Source organism: Sorex fumeus, unplaced genomic scaffold, assembly GCF_029834395.1.
Source record: "Sorex fumeus unplaced genomic scaffold, SorFum_2.1 ptg000020l, whole genome shotgun sequence".
Taxonomy (NCBI): domain Eukaryota; kingdom Metazoa; phylum Chordata; class Mammalia; order Eulipotyphla; family Soricidae; genus Sorex; species Sorex fumeus.
The window spans coordinates 20,393,558-20,410,865 of record NW_026606077.1 but is presented as its reverse complement, the minus strand read 5'-3'; the positions used below and the strand labels follow the sequence as shown (position 1 = coordinate 20,410,865).

At 44.2% G+C, this 17,308-nt stretch overlaps 1 protein-coding gene across 1 annotated transcript in view; it reads right to left on the bottom strand.

The window, feature by feature from the left end:
* VPS41 (VPS41 subunit of HOPS complex) overlaps positions 1–17,308 on the bottom strand; it is a 193,512-nt gene that overhangs the window by 76,070 nt on the left and 100,134 nt on the right. Inside the window, exons 8-9 of the mRNA XM_056113358.1 lie at positions 1,367–1,486; positions 3–149 (exon numbers count right to left, since the gene is read on the bottom strand). Of these exons, the coding sequence (XP_055969333.1) occupies positions 3–149; positions 1,367–1,486 (267 nt within the window). The remainder of the gene's footprint in view (positions 1–2; positions 150–1,366; positions 1,487–17,308) is intronic.

Sequence of the window (17,308 nt, the reverse complement as noted above, 5' to 3'; positions counted from 1 at the left end):
ACCTTGACAGATGTGCCCCAGCCAATGACCAGCGTGACCGTGTCCTTCCAGCACAGGCTGCAGGGGTACATGTCTGGGCGGAGACTCACATCATCCCGGGGCACGTTGGTGATTCTCTGCTTGGAAGTGATGTCAAAAATCTTCACACCCTGGAATGTAAAACAGCATTACCGACCCTCTAGGTAACAAGGAAAGAAAAATTTATTAATACTGCTGATCCTCAGCACTGCAAAATATTGTCCGTGCTTTTGAGCACGACTGAGAACCATTGAAAGCTCTCCAGTTCCCCCCAAACCCTGTGAAAATGTAAAAAAGCAAATCCACAAAAAACTCCTTTCCCAAGCCACCCCCCCCCCCAAAAAAAAATCATGGTCACCCTTACAAGGCATAAGTGATTAATTAGTGAATGGCCTGGATAACTCAGATTCACACAAATGTGAAATGCAAAGGAATCAAGAACTGCATTTCCAAAATGACAGACTAGTAACATTTCTAATTACACTGGTCCATCACACACGTTTTCAAAACCCTGTGATTCTGAAAGCCACAGTGGAAGCAAAAGCATACCTGACATTTTCAAGTCCTCAGATGGAAAAAGAGGCAAGTAGTGAACAGCAAGTAAAGCAAGAGGGCACCATTTGTCAGCCTTTAATATGACCCCGGAGAAGAGGGAAAAGCACAGAATAACAAAGGAGATTCTGGAAACTTCTATGATGCAGAGCTGACCAGCTGTGAATTTACTCATTTATTATATCAAGAAACTTACTCTCACTTACACATTATATCATTTGCTCCATTGCATCATGTGATTTTACTCATTTGCTACTTTATATCATTTACTACATTATATCATGAGATTTTAAAAGATAATGCTAGATGTCAAGAAGATAGTTTTCAAACTTTCTACTTACCCTCACACATACCAAGTGAAACTTGAGCGTAGCACCCAAAATTACAATCCCCCTTTAAAAGGCAGTCTGTTTATTTTGCCTGTGATTATTCTGGGAGTAAAGAGGAAATCAGCAATATAGCGCACTTGTTTCATATCACCATTACTTGCCTTTGGCTAATAGGCAAATGGTATTTTCAATACCGCATTCCCAATGCATCCCTTCAGTTATTAAGATGCCTTTTCATTTTCTTGGGCTATTTTCCATGCCTCGGGTTTTTTTTTTTTACTCTAAAATAGAGCTAGAATATGTTGGGAATTACTCTATTATGAAAGCCCAGAGCAATCTAATTTCTTTGAGCTTCCAGGTAGGGCCTGAGTCACCATCTGTGGCTTAGAAACGGCCATGCACACAGCGTCGCTCCCCTGCATGCGGCCTCCCCTTCCGAGCCCCTGGAGCACGGGGCTGTCCCTTACCATGTTGTTGGCCCACGCGATCAGGTGGCCTCTCCACTTGACACTCCGGATGTTCCCTTCCCCTTCGTGCAGGACCGACGACTTCCACCTGCTCATCCAGGAACGCTCAAACAGCAGCAGCTGGGCCAAGAGAGGAGAGTGTCAGGGGGCCGGGGGTGGGGGGGGGGTGGGGCAGACCGATTCCTTCCCCCGGCAAGCACAGCTCCTGGTGTTGCAAGCAGGCCCAGCTCACACAGGACAGGCGCACACGCTGTCTAGGCGCCTATCCCACCCAGGACAGAGCTGCGCCAGGCTCTTGATGCGGAGGCGCACCCCCCAGCTCAGCCACAAGATGGCACCAAAACACCAGAATTCATGAAGAACAGGACACAGTCTTGTGTCTTTGAGAACACCATACGAAGTTCTTCCAAAGACTGCCGAGGGATGAATTTTTTTAGTAAGAAATTAAGACCTTTTAATTTTTCTCTGGAAATAAGTTATCAGCCACAGACTAAACTACAATAGCGAAAAGCAGTCTATTTCTCATTTAACCCAAGAAAGTAATTTGACAATGAAGTATGAACAGTGATTTATAACAGAAATGTGTTTTAACTTAAACTTTTATTGTATTTAAATACACAAAATAAAATTTTATTTGACTTTATTTTAAAATCTTCATATAACCTACAATAGCCCAGCAAGCTACCAAGAGTATCTCGCCCACAAGGCAAGGCCTGGCAAGCTGCCTGTGATGTGTTCGATATGCCAAACACAGTAACAACAAGTCTCACGATGGAGACATTACTGGGCCTGCTTGAGCAAATGGATGAACAATGGGAGGACAGTGCTACATTCTAAAGGATATTTTAATATTCTAAAGGATATTGTAATATTCTAATTATTGTAATATTCATTATCAGAATATCATAAAATATTTTTCTTCACATATATAATTTAAATAGTTTGAGAAAAACATTATCTTAATATTATACAATATAATTTTTTAAAAAACTATAAATTTGAATGCCAGATACACTACTGCTAAATAGGGATTTATTAACATCCCTGAGACCTGGGCTGGAGAGACAAGCCAAATGTCCAGCACCACACATGGGCCCAAGCCCCTTAGGGAGCACGCCCTCACACAAAGCCTGAAAGAGCTGGCCTGTGGGGCCCGGCCCCTCCCTCATCTTCCCCTCAGATCCCTGAGACTGGTAAAGACATGATTTAGCAATCAAGTTTATTACTAGTAATTAATACATCATTATTATTTTCATTGTTGGGATCACTCTGCAAACATCAGGGACCTTAGGCCAGTCCAGGGGATCAATTCATATAATATCAGAATATCATAAAATACTTTTCCTTGATATATTCAATTAGGTAGTTTAAGAAAAGACATTTTTGTATATTAAGATGTAAAGTTTTATAACCCTGGGCATATAATCTGAAATGGAAGTTAACTTTCGAAAGTTAGAAAGTAAACGCTGATGGAAGATTCCTTCCCAGAAGTTTTAAAAAGCCTACCATTAGAGTTAATTCTGATTTACCTAATTTACCTCTTTTGGGTCCTGTCCTACCCCCAAAGAAGAAACTAATAGGGGAAGGAAAGGATTCACACAATTTATATTTCCAGTAGCCAGGTTCATATGGAGGAGGCACAAAAGGTGGGGGAAAATGTACAATTAAATATAACCATCTTCACAAAGAAACAGAATATGGTCACTGCAAATGGCAACAAAACGAAAGACGTTCCCTATTACCCAGGCACAAGCAAGGTGGGTGCCAGAGAGACGGAACAGCACGGAGGGTGGCATCTGCAATGCCTTCCATCCCTGCACCCCAGAGTCCCCTAAGCCACCCCCACAAGGGGTGAGCCCCGAGCACAGAGCCGGGAGTCAGCCCTGAGAACAGAGTCAGGAGTCAGCTCTGAGCACAGAGCTGGGAATGATCCCTGAGCACTGAGTCCGAAGTCAGTCCTGAGAACAGATAGGAGTCAGACCCGAGCACAGAGCCGGGAGTCAACCCTGAGATTAGAGTCAGGAATCAGCCCTGAGCAGAGAGTCAGGAGTGAGCCCTGAGCACAGAGTCAAGAGTCAGTCCCAAGCACAGAGCTGGGAGTCAGCCCTGAGAATAGAGTCAGGAGTCAACCCTGAGCACAGAATCAGGAGTCAGTCCAGAGCACAGAGTCAGGAGTTAGCCCTGAACGCAGAACCAGGAGTCAGCCCTGAGCATGGGCAGGTCACAAGTACACCAAGACCTGCCCTCCTGCTGGACATAGGACCCCCTGGGCACGGCATGGTCATGTAGCCAGGAAGCACTCCAGCCTAGGCCTAATGTTACGAAATCACCACCCAAGGCCCAGCCGTGGGCATAGGACGCAGACAGGGCAGGAGGATGGGAAGGAGGCTGGGGCAGTCAGTGTGATCCAGGGCAAGGCTGGGTTGGGCTGGTGGCGGAGAGTGTGTAACTGGCTTCCTCTACACACCAGGAGCTGTGGGGGCTGGTGGCAGCCTTGGGTTCAGGTGCAGGACCCGCCCAGCACACATGCTGTCCCCAGCAGGGCGAGGCGGGGTTTCCGAGCCCCCGGCACTGCTGGGCGGGCTCCGTGTCCAGCATCATCAGGGCTAGAGCTGAACCGGGGCCCATGCTGCTCCTCCTTGCTGAGGACCAGAGCGAGAAGCCCCGGACACCCAAGAAAGCCCCCGAGCCTGCAAAGACAGTTTTATAAACAAGTGATAAGAGCAAAACATTTCCCTTCCACACGCACAAAAAGGGCAATATGAGACTAATACCCATAGACTATAGAAACAAGGGCCAGGAGGACGGGTCACAGCCTGCCACAAACGCAAGGGGAGGGGGGAAGGGCAGGTAGGAGAGAGAAAGCACCAGTAAGACAATGCTGGTTGGAGATGATCACTCTGGACAAGAACTAAGTGCTGAAAGGAGGGTGAGGGACGTACATGACAACCTGTAAGTACCTGTATTACAAACCGTAATGGAGAGAGGGAGAGGGCAAGGGAGAGGGAGAGATGGGGGGCGGGGGGGGGAGATAGAGCGGAAGAGGGAGAGGGAGAGAGGAGAGGGAGAGAGGAGAAGTGCCTGCTGTAGAAGCATGCTGGAGGGGGTGTGGAGGGAAGGCAGGAGAAAACTGCATTGGTTGGAATTGGAACATCCTATGACCAATCATGAACAACTGTGTAAAAACAAACAAATGAACATTTGAGTGGGAGAAGGTGGAGTGTCTGGGAGAAGCAAGAGGCTCAGTGGAAGCACTGGCTGTGGAGGGCAAGAGGGCAGAGGGCAGAGTGTGGCGGCCAACCTCACCCTCCCTACCTCCGAGACCACCAGGACACCAAGCATGTGCCCAGAGTTTGGAGACCGGGGGCAAAGGCCACGGCTCGGCTTATTGCAAGAATCAGGACTCTGGGGGAGCAGGAGGTAAAGCAGCTCCCAGAACCTTCCAGCTAGTTCCACAGAAGCTGCGGCCCGAAGTGCTTCCATTCGGGCCAAAATATACAAAATATACAATATGACTTCCTACACCCACCACTGTTCAGAATAAAGAGTCAGAGCAGTTCTCAAAAATAAAAAGGAAAATCATCTCTGACAAAGTCACAGGAGCTCTAACTCTGAATTCTGAAGCCACGCAATACGAGCTGACAAGGAAAAAACACATGACCACTCACGGGAAAGTTTGTAACAGAACCCATTGAGGGAGTCTGAGACCTTCCACTTTTGGCTTCTCAAAACGGAGGCATCCCATACACCAGAGAAGGAGTTTAGAAATAATCTTAGCATTCTTAGGAGACATAAAAATTAAGCAAGACTTTAACAATAAAGGATAAGAAATAATAAAGGATAACAAAAACCTCTCTACCCATGGGGCTGGAGCGATAGCACAGCGGGTAGGGCGTTCGCCTTATAAGCGGCCAACATGGCCGACCCGAGTTCGATTCCTCCGCCCCTCTCGGAGAGCCCGGCAAGCTACCGAGAATATTCGATATGCCAAACACAGTAACAACAAAGTCTCCAAGGGAGACATTACTGGGCCCGCTCGAGCAAATCGACGATCAACGGGAGGGCCTTTACCTTTACCTTTACCTCTGCCCATGGGTAAAAGAAGAACTTGAACTCCAAGCAGAGAACTTTGAAAATGAGACGACAAATGCCACAGACCTAAACTTTGGGGGAATGCAGTCAAAGTTGTAAACAATGGAAAGTACCTCTCTCCTCAACTGAATGGTAAACAAAACAGATGTGCAGGGACCAGTGACAAGACAAAAATACACTAACAGAACAGAATAAATGGAAGGAGACCTACGTTCCTAGATCACAGACATAAAATTCTATGATTAAAATCTTGATTCGTGGAGTCAATCTATGATTCGAATGCAAGTCCAAGAAAACTGCCAAAAAAGAATTTCTAGAGTTTCCAAATGCTATAAATTCATCTGAAAATATGTAAAAGTAGCAGGAATTTTTTAAAAAAATTACACGACTGAGGGGTGTGTGATTTGGCGCTGCCAAGCAGTAAAACATTTATAAAACTGACACGCAGAGCATATGGTTCTAGAATTGACAGAAAAAGAAGAAAAAGAACAAAAAAGGACGAGTCAAAATAAGGCCAGACACACAGTGTGTACAGGAAATAAAGCGACCTCAAACCAAAGAGCAGGTGTTCTACTATTTGTGAAGGTTCCTTTAAGAAGGACCCCAAGGACCTCTCAGGCAGTGAGATGCCCCTCACCGCCTGAGCACACATCTTGTGCCTGAGCACACATCTTGCATGTGAGAGGCCCTGGTTTGACAACTACCCCTGAGCACCATGGGGGGCGGGGTGAGGGCTCTGAGAACATCCAGGAGTGCTCCCCAGACCCAACGACCCCCAGGTATAGACACCGCAACAATAAAAAGAAATATAAAATGACTATGATCCCGGGAAGTCTTAGCCTAGAAATCCATTCCAAGAAATAAGCAGGTGAGTAAGTAAAGGTATATGCAGAGTTACTGATTATACCTAGAAACAGACTAACAACTAGGAAGTGACTGAGTAAATTGTAGCAGTACTAGACAAGTGAATACTGGAACCTGTTTTCAAATGGTTTTATCTATGTGCATGCATTGACATAATAAAAAAGGTGTTCTAAATTAAATCTAGATTAAAAAATAGAAAAAGGGACTAGAGAGATAGTGCTTGTATGCAGCTGACCCAGGTTTGATCCCAAGCACCACATCTGGTGAGCCTTGCCAAGAGTGATTCTTCACACAGAGTCAGGAGTAAGAGCTGAGCACCATTGAGTATATGCCCCACCGCCCAACACCCCAAAGCGGAACAGTATAAAATGTGAGCTTTAAATAATATATAAATGTGTACTCACATACGAAAATCTAAAAGGCTCATTACAGGTTAATCATACTTTTAGAAATAGCTGAGAGGAGATTCTATATTATTTCTTTTTTAAATTACTTCTCCATAAAACATGTGGGCTATTTTTATACTGTTAGAATATGGGGATGAAGTCCATTCTCTTATATTTTTAATCAGGGAACTAGTTGAGATGAAACAATATCAACACATCACTGGAACTTAAAGAAAATACTGACGTGTATTCAATATTCAGAATCGATTCACATTAAACTCCACATAAGAGTTAATAGATAAAACATGAACTTCTTTAGACCACTGTTACCAAGCCTTGTCATTCCAACCAAAAGGCCACCGGACTGCACCTGGCTAGTGGCCTGCCTGCTTCCAGCCTGGGAGGAGGTTACACCAGCTGGACCCTGCGCTGCCTTTGTCTCCTGCTGTGGCGCTGACGGAGTGTCCAGCAGAGGGCAGGACGCCAGGAGGACAAGCCAGTTCGGCTCTCACTCCTGTCGGGGCCGCCCGCTTTCTCCACAAGCCGCACTCCCACTGGGCCTCGGCAGCACCAGCAGAGAGGCTTCTCCAATGGTGCTGCTTGTGTCCACCACGCCTGGGCCATGGAAGGGCCCCAAGGGGGGGACGGAGGGAACACATAAGCTACTTGTGGTAAAGAAAACAAGATTTCTCAGATTTACACTATTGTTTTAGATTCAAATAGCAGTTTCAGGCACTTTGCCTCTTAAACTCTGTGAATGGAAAACAAATGGCTTTCAAATAGTCAGACACAGTTCTACGTAAGAGTCAAGTGTAATAGGAAAGAGCATTATTTAGAAGACTTTTTTTTGTTTTGTTTTGTTTTTGCTTTTTGGATCACACCTGGCGATGCACAGGGGTTACTCCTGGCTCTGCACTCAGGATTTAGTACTGGCGTTGGCTCAGGGGACCATATGGGATGCTGGGATTTGAACCCGGGTTGGCCACGTGCATGGCAAACACCCTACCCGCTGTGCTATTTCTTCAGCCCCCTAGAAGACTTCTTTTATAAGTCAAATAATTTTCTCTAATTTATTGGTTCTATATAGTTTCAAAGTCATGCTGGTTCTGTAATGGGATAATGAGCAACATTTTGTATCTTGTTCACTGAGATTCATGTATTTTATCTTTCATCTTTCAAACAGACTATAAATACATTGGGAACAGAAGCCACATCTTATACTTTGCTTGACACACAGGGCCTAATAAATTATCAGACACTGAGCAGGTAATCCTGTATCTATAGTCTTACTCTCTTGGTGTTCATACATATAATATCTTGGCTACAAGAGTGATGACATTCCCCAAAATCCTTCAATCCCCAGCTGGATCTCATTCTGAGCATCAGAACCTGTCCTATCTCAAAAATCTAAAGAAAACAACCTATTAGCAGATACATGCACTTAACACATCCCTACTCTGAAGAGGGGCTCACTTTCATGGGTCCCACCTCCTATTCCTAAAAATCTTGCTCGATTTCACTTCAAGACAGAGGGGCTGCTCTGTGCTGCGTTGTCCAGATGCCAGAGACCACTCGGAAGGGTGTCTTCAGGCCAGCTCACTGCAGCCCTTACTTCATGGTGCTGAGCAGGCTGCTCATTTGGTGTGGACAGTGGTTCCATGAAGTACCTGCACGCTCACAGAAGCTGCCCTGGCCTGCCAGTGGGCCCACACCTGGCTCTTGCCACTGCCCTGCTCTCCTCAAGGCCCCCTACTTGCGTCCCTGCACTGACTTCTGCCTTTGCTCTCTTATCTCTTCTTCACTCAGGACTTCTAGTATCCATACCGTGTAAAACCTCAAAAGCCAGCTAGTGATTATGAAATCATTTCCGTTACTGCCTCAGGAGCTCGCCAAGTCCAGCTCAACCCTGCATGCAGGATTCAATCGCTAACACTCCTTGGCCCAGCTCTGTCCAGTCGGGAGAACCCAGGCAGCTGCGTGAGCGGAGATGCACCATCTGGCAGGAATGCCAAGGGAAGCTCTCTCAGCTTCAGTGATTTCAGAGAAGATAAGCTATGTCTCTTACAAACATTCGACGCTCATTTAGCTAACACAAAACTATCTGCCTGTACTTCACTGACACTTAATAAAACCCATTTCTTTCTCCTCATGACAGAACCACCAAGAGACCTACTGCGCAGGGGTGTTCCACGAAGCATTCGGGAGGATAAGTCATGGAGTGAGCTACCCTTAAAAGCAGCTGGTTAATTTATTTGGTTCATCTTCCACATCCTGTAATATTGAATTGTCATTATCACAATACTGAAAGCAATTTGAGCTCACTGAAAGCTAAGTACACGAGAGAAAAAACTGTTTCGAAGAGGTCTATTTTTTGTTGGAGAAAGTATTTTAGGGCTTTATTTCCCATAAATCCACATTCTGGCAGTCAGCACTCTTGGTACTTATATTTCAATAGGCGCCCTCGCATCCTCAGCAATATACTTTATTCTCCTATGTTTTGTGCTGATAAATCTATCTGGTACTTTCCTACACTCCAAGAGGTAGAAGGCAGCAGAGCCCGGAGTCTCGCAGACATGCGCAGGGATTCCTACTGGGCTGCAATAAAGCTGCCGGTTCCGGAACCATAACAACCATCATTACCCATCACCTGTTCTTCGCTGACGGAGGAAAGGGAGTATGATCAGCCCCTTTTTAACCATCCTTTGATCTTTCAAGGAGATAAATCACGGGCATCCTTCAGGTTTCCTCAATCTGGGCAGCACTGCTTGTTCTGAGGCAGAAAGAGAAGACCTGTGCCCATGGCCCAAGCCCGGTCACCAGGTGAGTTCTGAGGGGGACAGACAGTGACAGCATGGAAGATAAAGTGCTGCGCCACACCCAATGCTGGCACCCAAGACAATACAAACAGAGAAAGAAGGAAGTGAGCAGGAGCCTCAGTAAATCAGGACACAGCAAGCAAGACTGTCTACATCCAGACCAAGCGCATGATGGTGCAAAGGACTCATCATGGGGGAACTGAAAATTCAAAATGGTGAAATATTAGGAATGACATTGAAAAGAGGGCAAGTGAGGAGGCCATCAAACCAGAGTCCTCCCCAAACCAGACAGGAACTAGCTAGGAACTAGCTGGAGGAAGCAAACGGGAGTGCTGGGTCTCAATGGAGGAAGCAGACACCAAGAAGAACGGAGAAGAAAGTACCTTTTCTTGCTTCTTCCTTTGGCTCAGAACCAACATTCACAATACACACAGATGTTCCAAATACACCACCAGTCTTACTGTCTCCTTCAAGAGAAAAGATGGAACAGGTAGGATGAAAGAGCAAACATCCCAAACATAGTATTCTTTTGACTTCAGTGGTTATGTTCTGGACAGGTTAAAATTCTTCCATAAAGGCATTTAACATGTTTAAAAATAGCCAAGTATAAGCCAAATATTCCATGACAGAAAGTCTGCACTGAAGGGGCTCCAGAGTCCATTCAACAGACCACTTATTTCTAAGCAGCATTTGAGAAAACACAATTTTGATATACACAGATTCTGGACAAGTCCGTGAAGTTGCAAATTCCATGGCAGCAATGCAGACTCCACAAGGATTTGAAATTAAAACAACGATGTTGTGCCAATATAAGGTAACAGTTGAGTTTGTGACCAAGAAATTTGAGCTACAAGCTAAAAAAAAATCTGAGCAGAGCTGAACATTAGTCAAGCCTCTTCAAAGCAGTTTAACAAATGCAGGAAGACGGAGATGTGAGATCTCCCAGGCACTAAGTGGGTTTAGCCGCCACTGCAGCCAGCCGGTGAGGGGAACCTGATTGTCCACTCACATTCTACAGTCTCTGCCTGGGACTCACAGGAGTGAATGGGATCTCAAGAAATGACAGAACACTTAAAAATACAGTAATACAGTTCTAGCATACACACACACACACACACACACACACACACACACAAACTCCCATACATGTAGACAGACACACACAACCATGCATGCACACACACATCACACATGTAGACACACATGAACCATGCACACACACGCGCGCACATACCACATGTAGAAAGACACACACAAACCACGCACGCACTCACACAACATACCCCAATGCAGACAGGCAGACACAGAAACGCACACACCCTACATGCAGACAGACACATGCACACACTGCACATACATCCCCCCCATGCAGATAGACAGACACACCCTACATGCAGATAGACAGACACATACAACTCATATGCAGACAGACAAAGACAAAGACAAAGACACACACACACACACACACACACACACACACACACACACACACACACACACCATGATCCGCTTTTCAGTATGAAGCTGTTTCAGATCATAATTCCTAGGTACTGGTTCCAGGTAGAAGATCTTCAGAAGCAGGGGGCCATGTTTGGAGGGTTAAATATGACTTAACAGTGTGTGTGATGAACAAATCTCTGTTGTTTTAACCACACAGTCTCAATCACAAACAACTGGTAGATCACTGCATCTACGTATAAGAAGAAGATAAACTACTAAATCTTGATTATCAGGGGAACAGTCATTTGAACACATAGGTTCCCAAGTCTAGATTCAGAGTAAAAACAAGACTTGGACATTACCTTTAGCAGAAACCAAATCTTCTGGGGCAGGCTGGTCAGTCCTGGGTAGCCTTTTGCAAGCAGCCTGAGGGCCTAGGACAGACTGACCTCCAGACGAGGCAGCTGGTCCTTACTTAAATATACTCCAGCAATGATTCAAAAGTATCAGTATGACTCCCTGGAAAATAACTCCACGGGAACAAGAATAATAATTATAGTCTAATTATTCCAGACTTAGCCAAAATTGGAGAAAAGGCTGCAGGTCATATAGCAAGCAGCAATAATTTGTGCTCAAACTGACAATAAATATCAAACAGGCAGTCTTCACTGTCTTGATTTACATGGTAGTATTAAAAGTTGCCCCAAGCAGAGAACACAACCAGACAAATCACAAAGGAAGATATGGAAGTGGCAAGTAAGTAAAAATGCTCAAGATCCACTCACAGAAGTTCCAAAGGAGAAGGACAGAATAGCTTTCTCTGTATCTCGACTGGCAAGAAGGATGGGTGAAGCATGTACACTCACACAACTGGTGTAAACTGGTGAGCTATCTCGAATGCCCTGTTACCTAACAGCACAGCTCAGTACAGATCAAAAGCTTAAAAGTGGTCCTGGTCACTGGCTCTAATTTCAATCCTAGGAAACAATCAGAAACACAAACATAAGCTCCTGCCCAGAGAGTTGTAGCTTCACCACAGCAGAACTATGACGATCATACGCTGGATACCATCTGAAGGCCCAACAACTGAATGGTGAGGAACGTTAAGTATGGCTGGCGATGCGGCACAGGGGGGAGGCAGGAAGGCGGGGGGAAAAGAGCCACACACAAAGAGATATTTGATATTCTACAGCATATGAACCAATGAAAATAAATTCCAGGACTCTGGTGGCAGCACTAAGGCTTGGCCGGGGAGAGGGAAAAAGCCCAATGGCCCATGGTAAAAGGAAGCTGGGACTGGGTGACGGCTGTGATCTCATACCGTATGTTTAAGAGGCATGAGGCTGCACTCCTAAAATACAGAGTCCTGTGAGCCGGGTCTACCTGGATTTAAATAAGATTAAAAAGAAAGAAACATGACAGTGTCTGGGACCCAAGAGAGAGCTCGATGGACAGGAGCACCTGCATTTTCATGGAGAGATCATCGGGAGGGATGTGCCAGCATCAGCCAGGAGGAGGCCCTGAACATGACAGGGAATGACCCAAAGACCAAAAAAAAAAAAAAAAACAAACAAAAAAAAAAAAAACAAAAAGGAGGGGCTGGAGTGAGCTCACAGTGGGGAGGGGAGGGCATTTGTCTGGCACCCCATACGGTCCTCAGAGCACCACCAAGGAGTGGCTCCTGAGTGGAGAGCCAGGAGTAAGTCTGGCAATTGCAGGGTGTGAGCCCAAACAAACAAAAAACAAAAAAGAGGGATTCTGTGAGCTAAGAACAGACACAACAAGTTCCTATGGTTCACAATGTTAAATGATTAAGATCACATTATAGCATTATTGCTTTTCATTATTCAAGATTACATTATACCTTTAAGCTCTTTATTATTATTAAAGCAGCTTGCTGCCATCAAAGAAAATAAGCCAATAAAGTCCCAGGTGCAAAACGATAATGCTGATTTATTAATACTGTTAATAATTTTGCATATAGCCTCCCGTGAAGAGTTGCATGCATTATACTTGTCCAAAACATATGAAAGCAGACCATCCAGAGAGAGTGCGAGGACTAGAGCACACCCATGTGAATTTTCACAAAGCACCACCAGAGCAGCTGTCTAGAGAGTGTTTTTATTTTTGGCATATGAAAAAACAAAACCCATCTGAGGATGGTCTGGCAGTCACAGCTGGGCTTGGGTGTTTCAGGCATGTACTAGTAACTGCACAAGACACTAGCAGCGGACAAGGCCTGAAGTGACAGAGAAACGACACAGAACAAGCCCCTCCAAAATCAGGTCGGGGTGTAGATAAATTAACAACATCTTGCAAGTCACATAATTAGGCAAACAACTCCATGTTCTGGCTACTGCTTCTTTACCAGTGATCTATTTATTCTTAATTTAGTCTTCCCTCCACCAAAATCACATTTACTAAGATGCCAAAGAATGCCAGTATACTGGTGGTACAATGGTTAGCACGGTTGCCCTCCAGAGGTAAAAGGATAACAGTATCCCATCCAGAAGGCAGGACACTAGCCTTGCATGCGGCTGACCTGGGCACAGACCCTGGCATCCCAAATGGCACCGAGCAACGTCAGAAATAATTTCTGAACAAAACAAAGAAAAGCTACTCCTCTAAATCCTCCCCTGGAAAAGATTCAAAATACATCTCCTGTTTCGGAGTTGCCTCTTGCAACACAGAGCCTAGTCTGGTCACCAGCATCCTTGCCCTTCAGACAGCCCCTGCACGAGCCCTCAGCCCGGCCCTTTTCCCGTCCCAACACCCCCTGCTTACAAAGCCCTCCTCTGGAAGCCAGGGCCTCTGGCTCGAGCCCACAACCACCACATCAAACAGCTGACTATCCCGCTTCTAAAAACGAGGTCCGCTGCACACAGCACTGTGCCAATCTAATCACTTCCAAAAGGACCTAGTGGGTTATTACAAAGTGACTTTCAGAGTTCAGAGGTAAGGGTCAGAGAAATTTGCTGACAGAGAAAGCTGAGAAATTCAAGAAAAGTCCGGACAAGATCTGCTTGGCCGATTTCTTCCTCAAATAGACTTCACCGCTATGCTCATGTGCGAGAATCCTGGACACACAAGAGGTCGCACTTTAAACAATCCCTGGGATCACGTTCTTGAAGGCTCCAGTGGGGCTTTTTAAGAGATGTGCTTTTTCTTGCACTCCATTTCTTTTTATTTTTTCCTAAGCATGGAAACAAAACAGAATTTAGAATAAGCTTTTTATGCTCGAGTGTCAAACAGTGGGGCCCATAAATCCAAGTATGGCATTCAACTACTAAGAAGTTACCTTGAAATTCTGAAACAAAAGTTTATGCCAGACAGAATTACAGTTCCTCTTCCCAGTCCCTGGTGGGCTAAGAAGCTCCCTCTAAGGATGTAAGAGCTGGAACTTTACAAAGGAAATATCAACAACCCTGTCAAACTCTGTTTCAGGTTCTTTTCTTTCTGTTTTTTTTTTTCCCTACATTGTTGTTAAGAGCTATTCTGAAATATATAATGTTCTGATTACTTTAAAAAAAGTTTCACAAAACAAAATTGCAAATATATTAAAACCAAACCAAAAAAGCAAAATGATTAAATTAGATATCCCTTTCCTATACTCACAGAATAATACATCACCAGCATTTCACTATATGACTTTTACTTCTCCTATTCTGCCACGCTAACTTTTGCACCTTCATCACTGTGTAAAGATGGCAGCACACCAAGACTCACCTAGAGAGTGCAAGAAAGATTAGTGTTCTTAAGGTTTCAATCTCTGAGTTTTTAAAGATTAAATTATTTCTTAAAAGCAGATGGTCATAACCTCTCAGTTATATATATTTGTCTCTATGCTATTCTCCCTGTATATGACTTGCCATCTGCTTGAAACATAAAGAATTTGATTCCTACACTATCGGATTTGTACAGGTTATCGCCTTTCGCTAAATATTGGACTCTTCCAATTTGGTTTTAGTTTATGATGCTGAAAACAGCAGTTGGAATGATAGAAGCCAGAGAAGCCTTAAGCACTGCCAGGTATGGCTAAAACCTACCCCGTCCCCCACCACCAAAGATAAAACAGCCACTGCCCAAATCTGCAGGGCTTCCACACGAAACTGCTAACTCTACAGGATGCCTCATTCGGCCCCACTCCTCTCCCCTTCCCTTCCCTTCCCTTTGCTCTTTCTACCGTCACTACACACACACACACACACACACACACACACACACACACACACACACACACACAGTTTGCTGTGAGGCCAAAATCACAAAGGACAGTGCCACCCTAATGACACTTGACATAGCATGGGGTGCCCCCAAAAGCCTGGCCTTGAGTTCTCGGCAAGATCCCTGTGGCTGAGCCCATTCCTGGGCCGCTGCGCCCCCCCCCCCCGCCTTGACCTTATTTCTTAATTTTTTGTTTGTTGGCTTGCTTTTCTTTTTGTTTCTGGAACCACATCCAGCAGTGCTCAAGGTTTACTCCTGGCCCTACAAGTCAGGGATTATTCCTAACGGAACTGGGGGACATATGGAGTGTCAGTAACCAAATCCAGGCTGTCCAGCTTGTAAGGTAGGTGCTGTACTATTTCTATGGCCCTGCTTAGCTGCTTTTTTTTAAAAAAAAAAAATCAGAGATAAGTTCTTTACTGAAACCAGAAATATTTACTGAAATATCTTCAATATTCAAGATATTAGTGAGTAAATACATTTATTTTTAAGTATAGGTAAAGGTAAAGGTAAAGGTAAAGGCCCTCCCGTTGATCGTCATTTGCTCGAGCGGGCCCAGTAACGTCTCCATTGGAGACTTTGTTGTTACTGTGTTTGGCATATCGAATACTCTCGGTACCTAGCCGGGCTCTCCGAGAGGGGCGGAGGAATCGAACTTGGGTCGGCCATATTGGCTGCTTGTAAGGTGAACGCCCTACCGCTGTGCTATTGCTCCATTTTTAAGTATATAAAATACTAATTGTCTAAACTACGCAGCACAAGTTATCTTTCACACAAAGAAAGAGAATTGTGCAAAACAACCAAGCTAAATTCCAGAAATCCCTAGTTGTTAAGCAATATACCAAGAGGACTACAGCTTATCGAGTAAATACTATTTTTCACTCTTCACTAAATATGTATTTCACATAACAGACTGTGATGGATCCAAAGAAGTCAGCCAACATACTAGTATGTTTCAAGTCCCCAAGCAAAGGACACACTTACAAGCCAATGGTTCTTAAGCCTGTAGCATGCCGGAAGAAAATTTAAAGGCTTTGCAAAGGGAAGACCTCAAAATAAAAATGTTTTAAGAGGAGTTCATTTGCTTGTCATCTCATGAGTATTTATAGCAAACTTTGTAGCTCTAAAACTTAGAAAAGGTACTAAAACAAGAATAGATATAAGATCAATAGAGTGAGAAGCCCAGAAATCAATCCTAACATTTGTAGTTACCTGATATTTTCACAAAGGGACCAAGACAAAGAGAAAAATAACAAAACAGTCTTTTACAAAATGATGTCAAACAAGAATACTCCTCTAGGAAAAGGTGGGATCTGGATCTCACCTTACAACACACACAACAGTGAGCCCAACCGTACGTACATTCTAGACCCAAACTTAAAGAGTTACGCTGTCAAAGTTCCCCCTTTTTTTTTGAATTGAAGCAATATAGTTATTTTTAAACTTTCTTAGAAAAATGTGAGGAGAAAGAAAGAGAAATTACATGATCAAAAAAGCATGAGCTTCTCCAGAAGAGAAAAAGCAGGCAGAGACTTAGAGAGAAACTTGTGAGATACATGTTCCAGGGATAGCAGGGTCTGGAAGGACTGAGAAGCCCAGAGTTGTTCAAGTCTTAGAAGAAAATGCAGCTATAAATCCTTGGATTGGTCAATCACTTCTTAGATACAAGATCAAATACATAGAATAAAACAGAAAAGATAAATGGACTTCCTTATATTTCAAAACTTTTGTCCTTTTGTATTTCAAAGGGCATTTAAAAAGTGTAAGATATTAGTCATACCTTGGTCTTTGATTACAAAACTGAGATGACCAAGCAGCGTGGGAGGGTAGCAGGAGGTAGAGGTGGATCGGAAGTGACACTAGGACATGGTGGAGGGTCATGGGCATTTTGATGGTGGTAAAGGTGCGATAACTTTGTACAGCAAAACCAGAAATGTGAATACTATTCTGACTGTGTTACCTAAGTGACAATAAAAAGTCAAAGAGAAAAAAAGGGTAGTTCATAAGTAGAACAAGAACACTTGTAAATCATAGATTGATAAGGTTCATGTATCCAGAATATACAAAGAAATCTACCTGTATAAAAACAAGAACATTAGTTCAATTAAGAATTAAAAAAC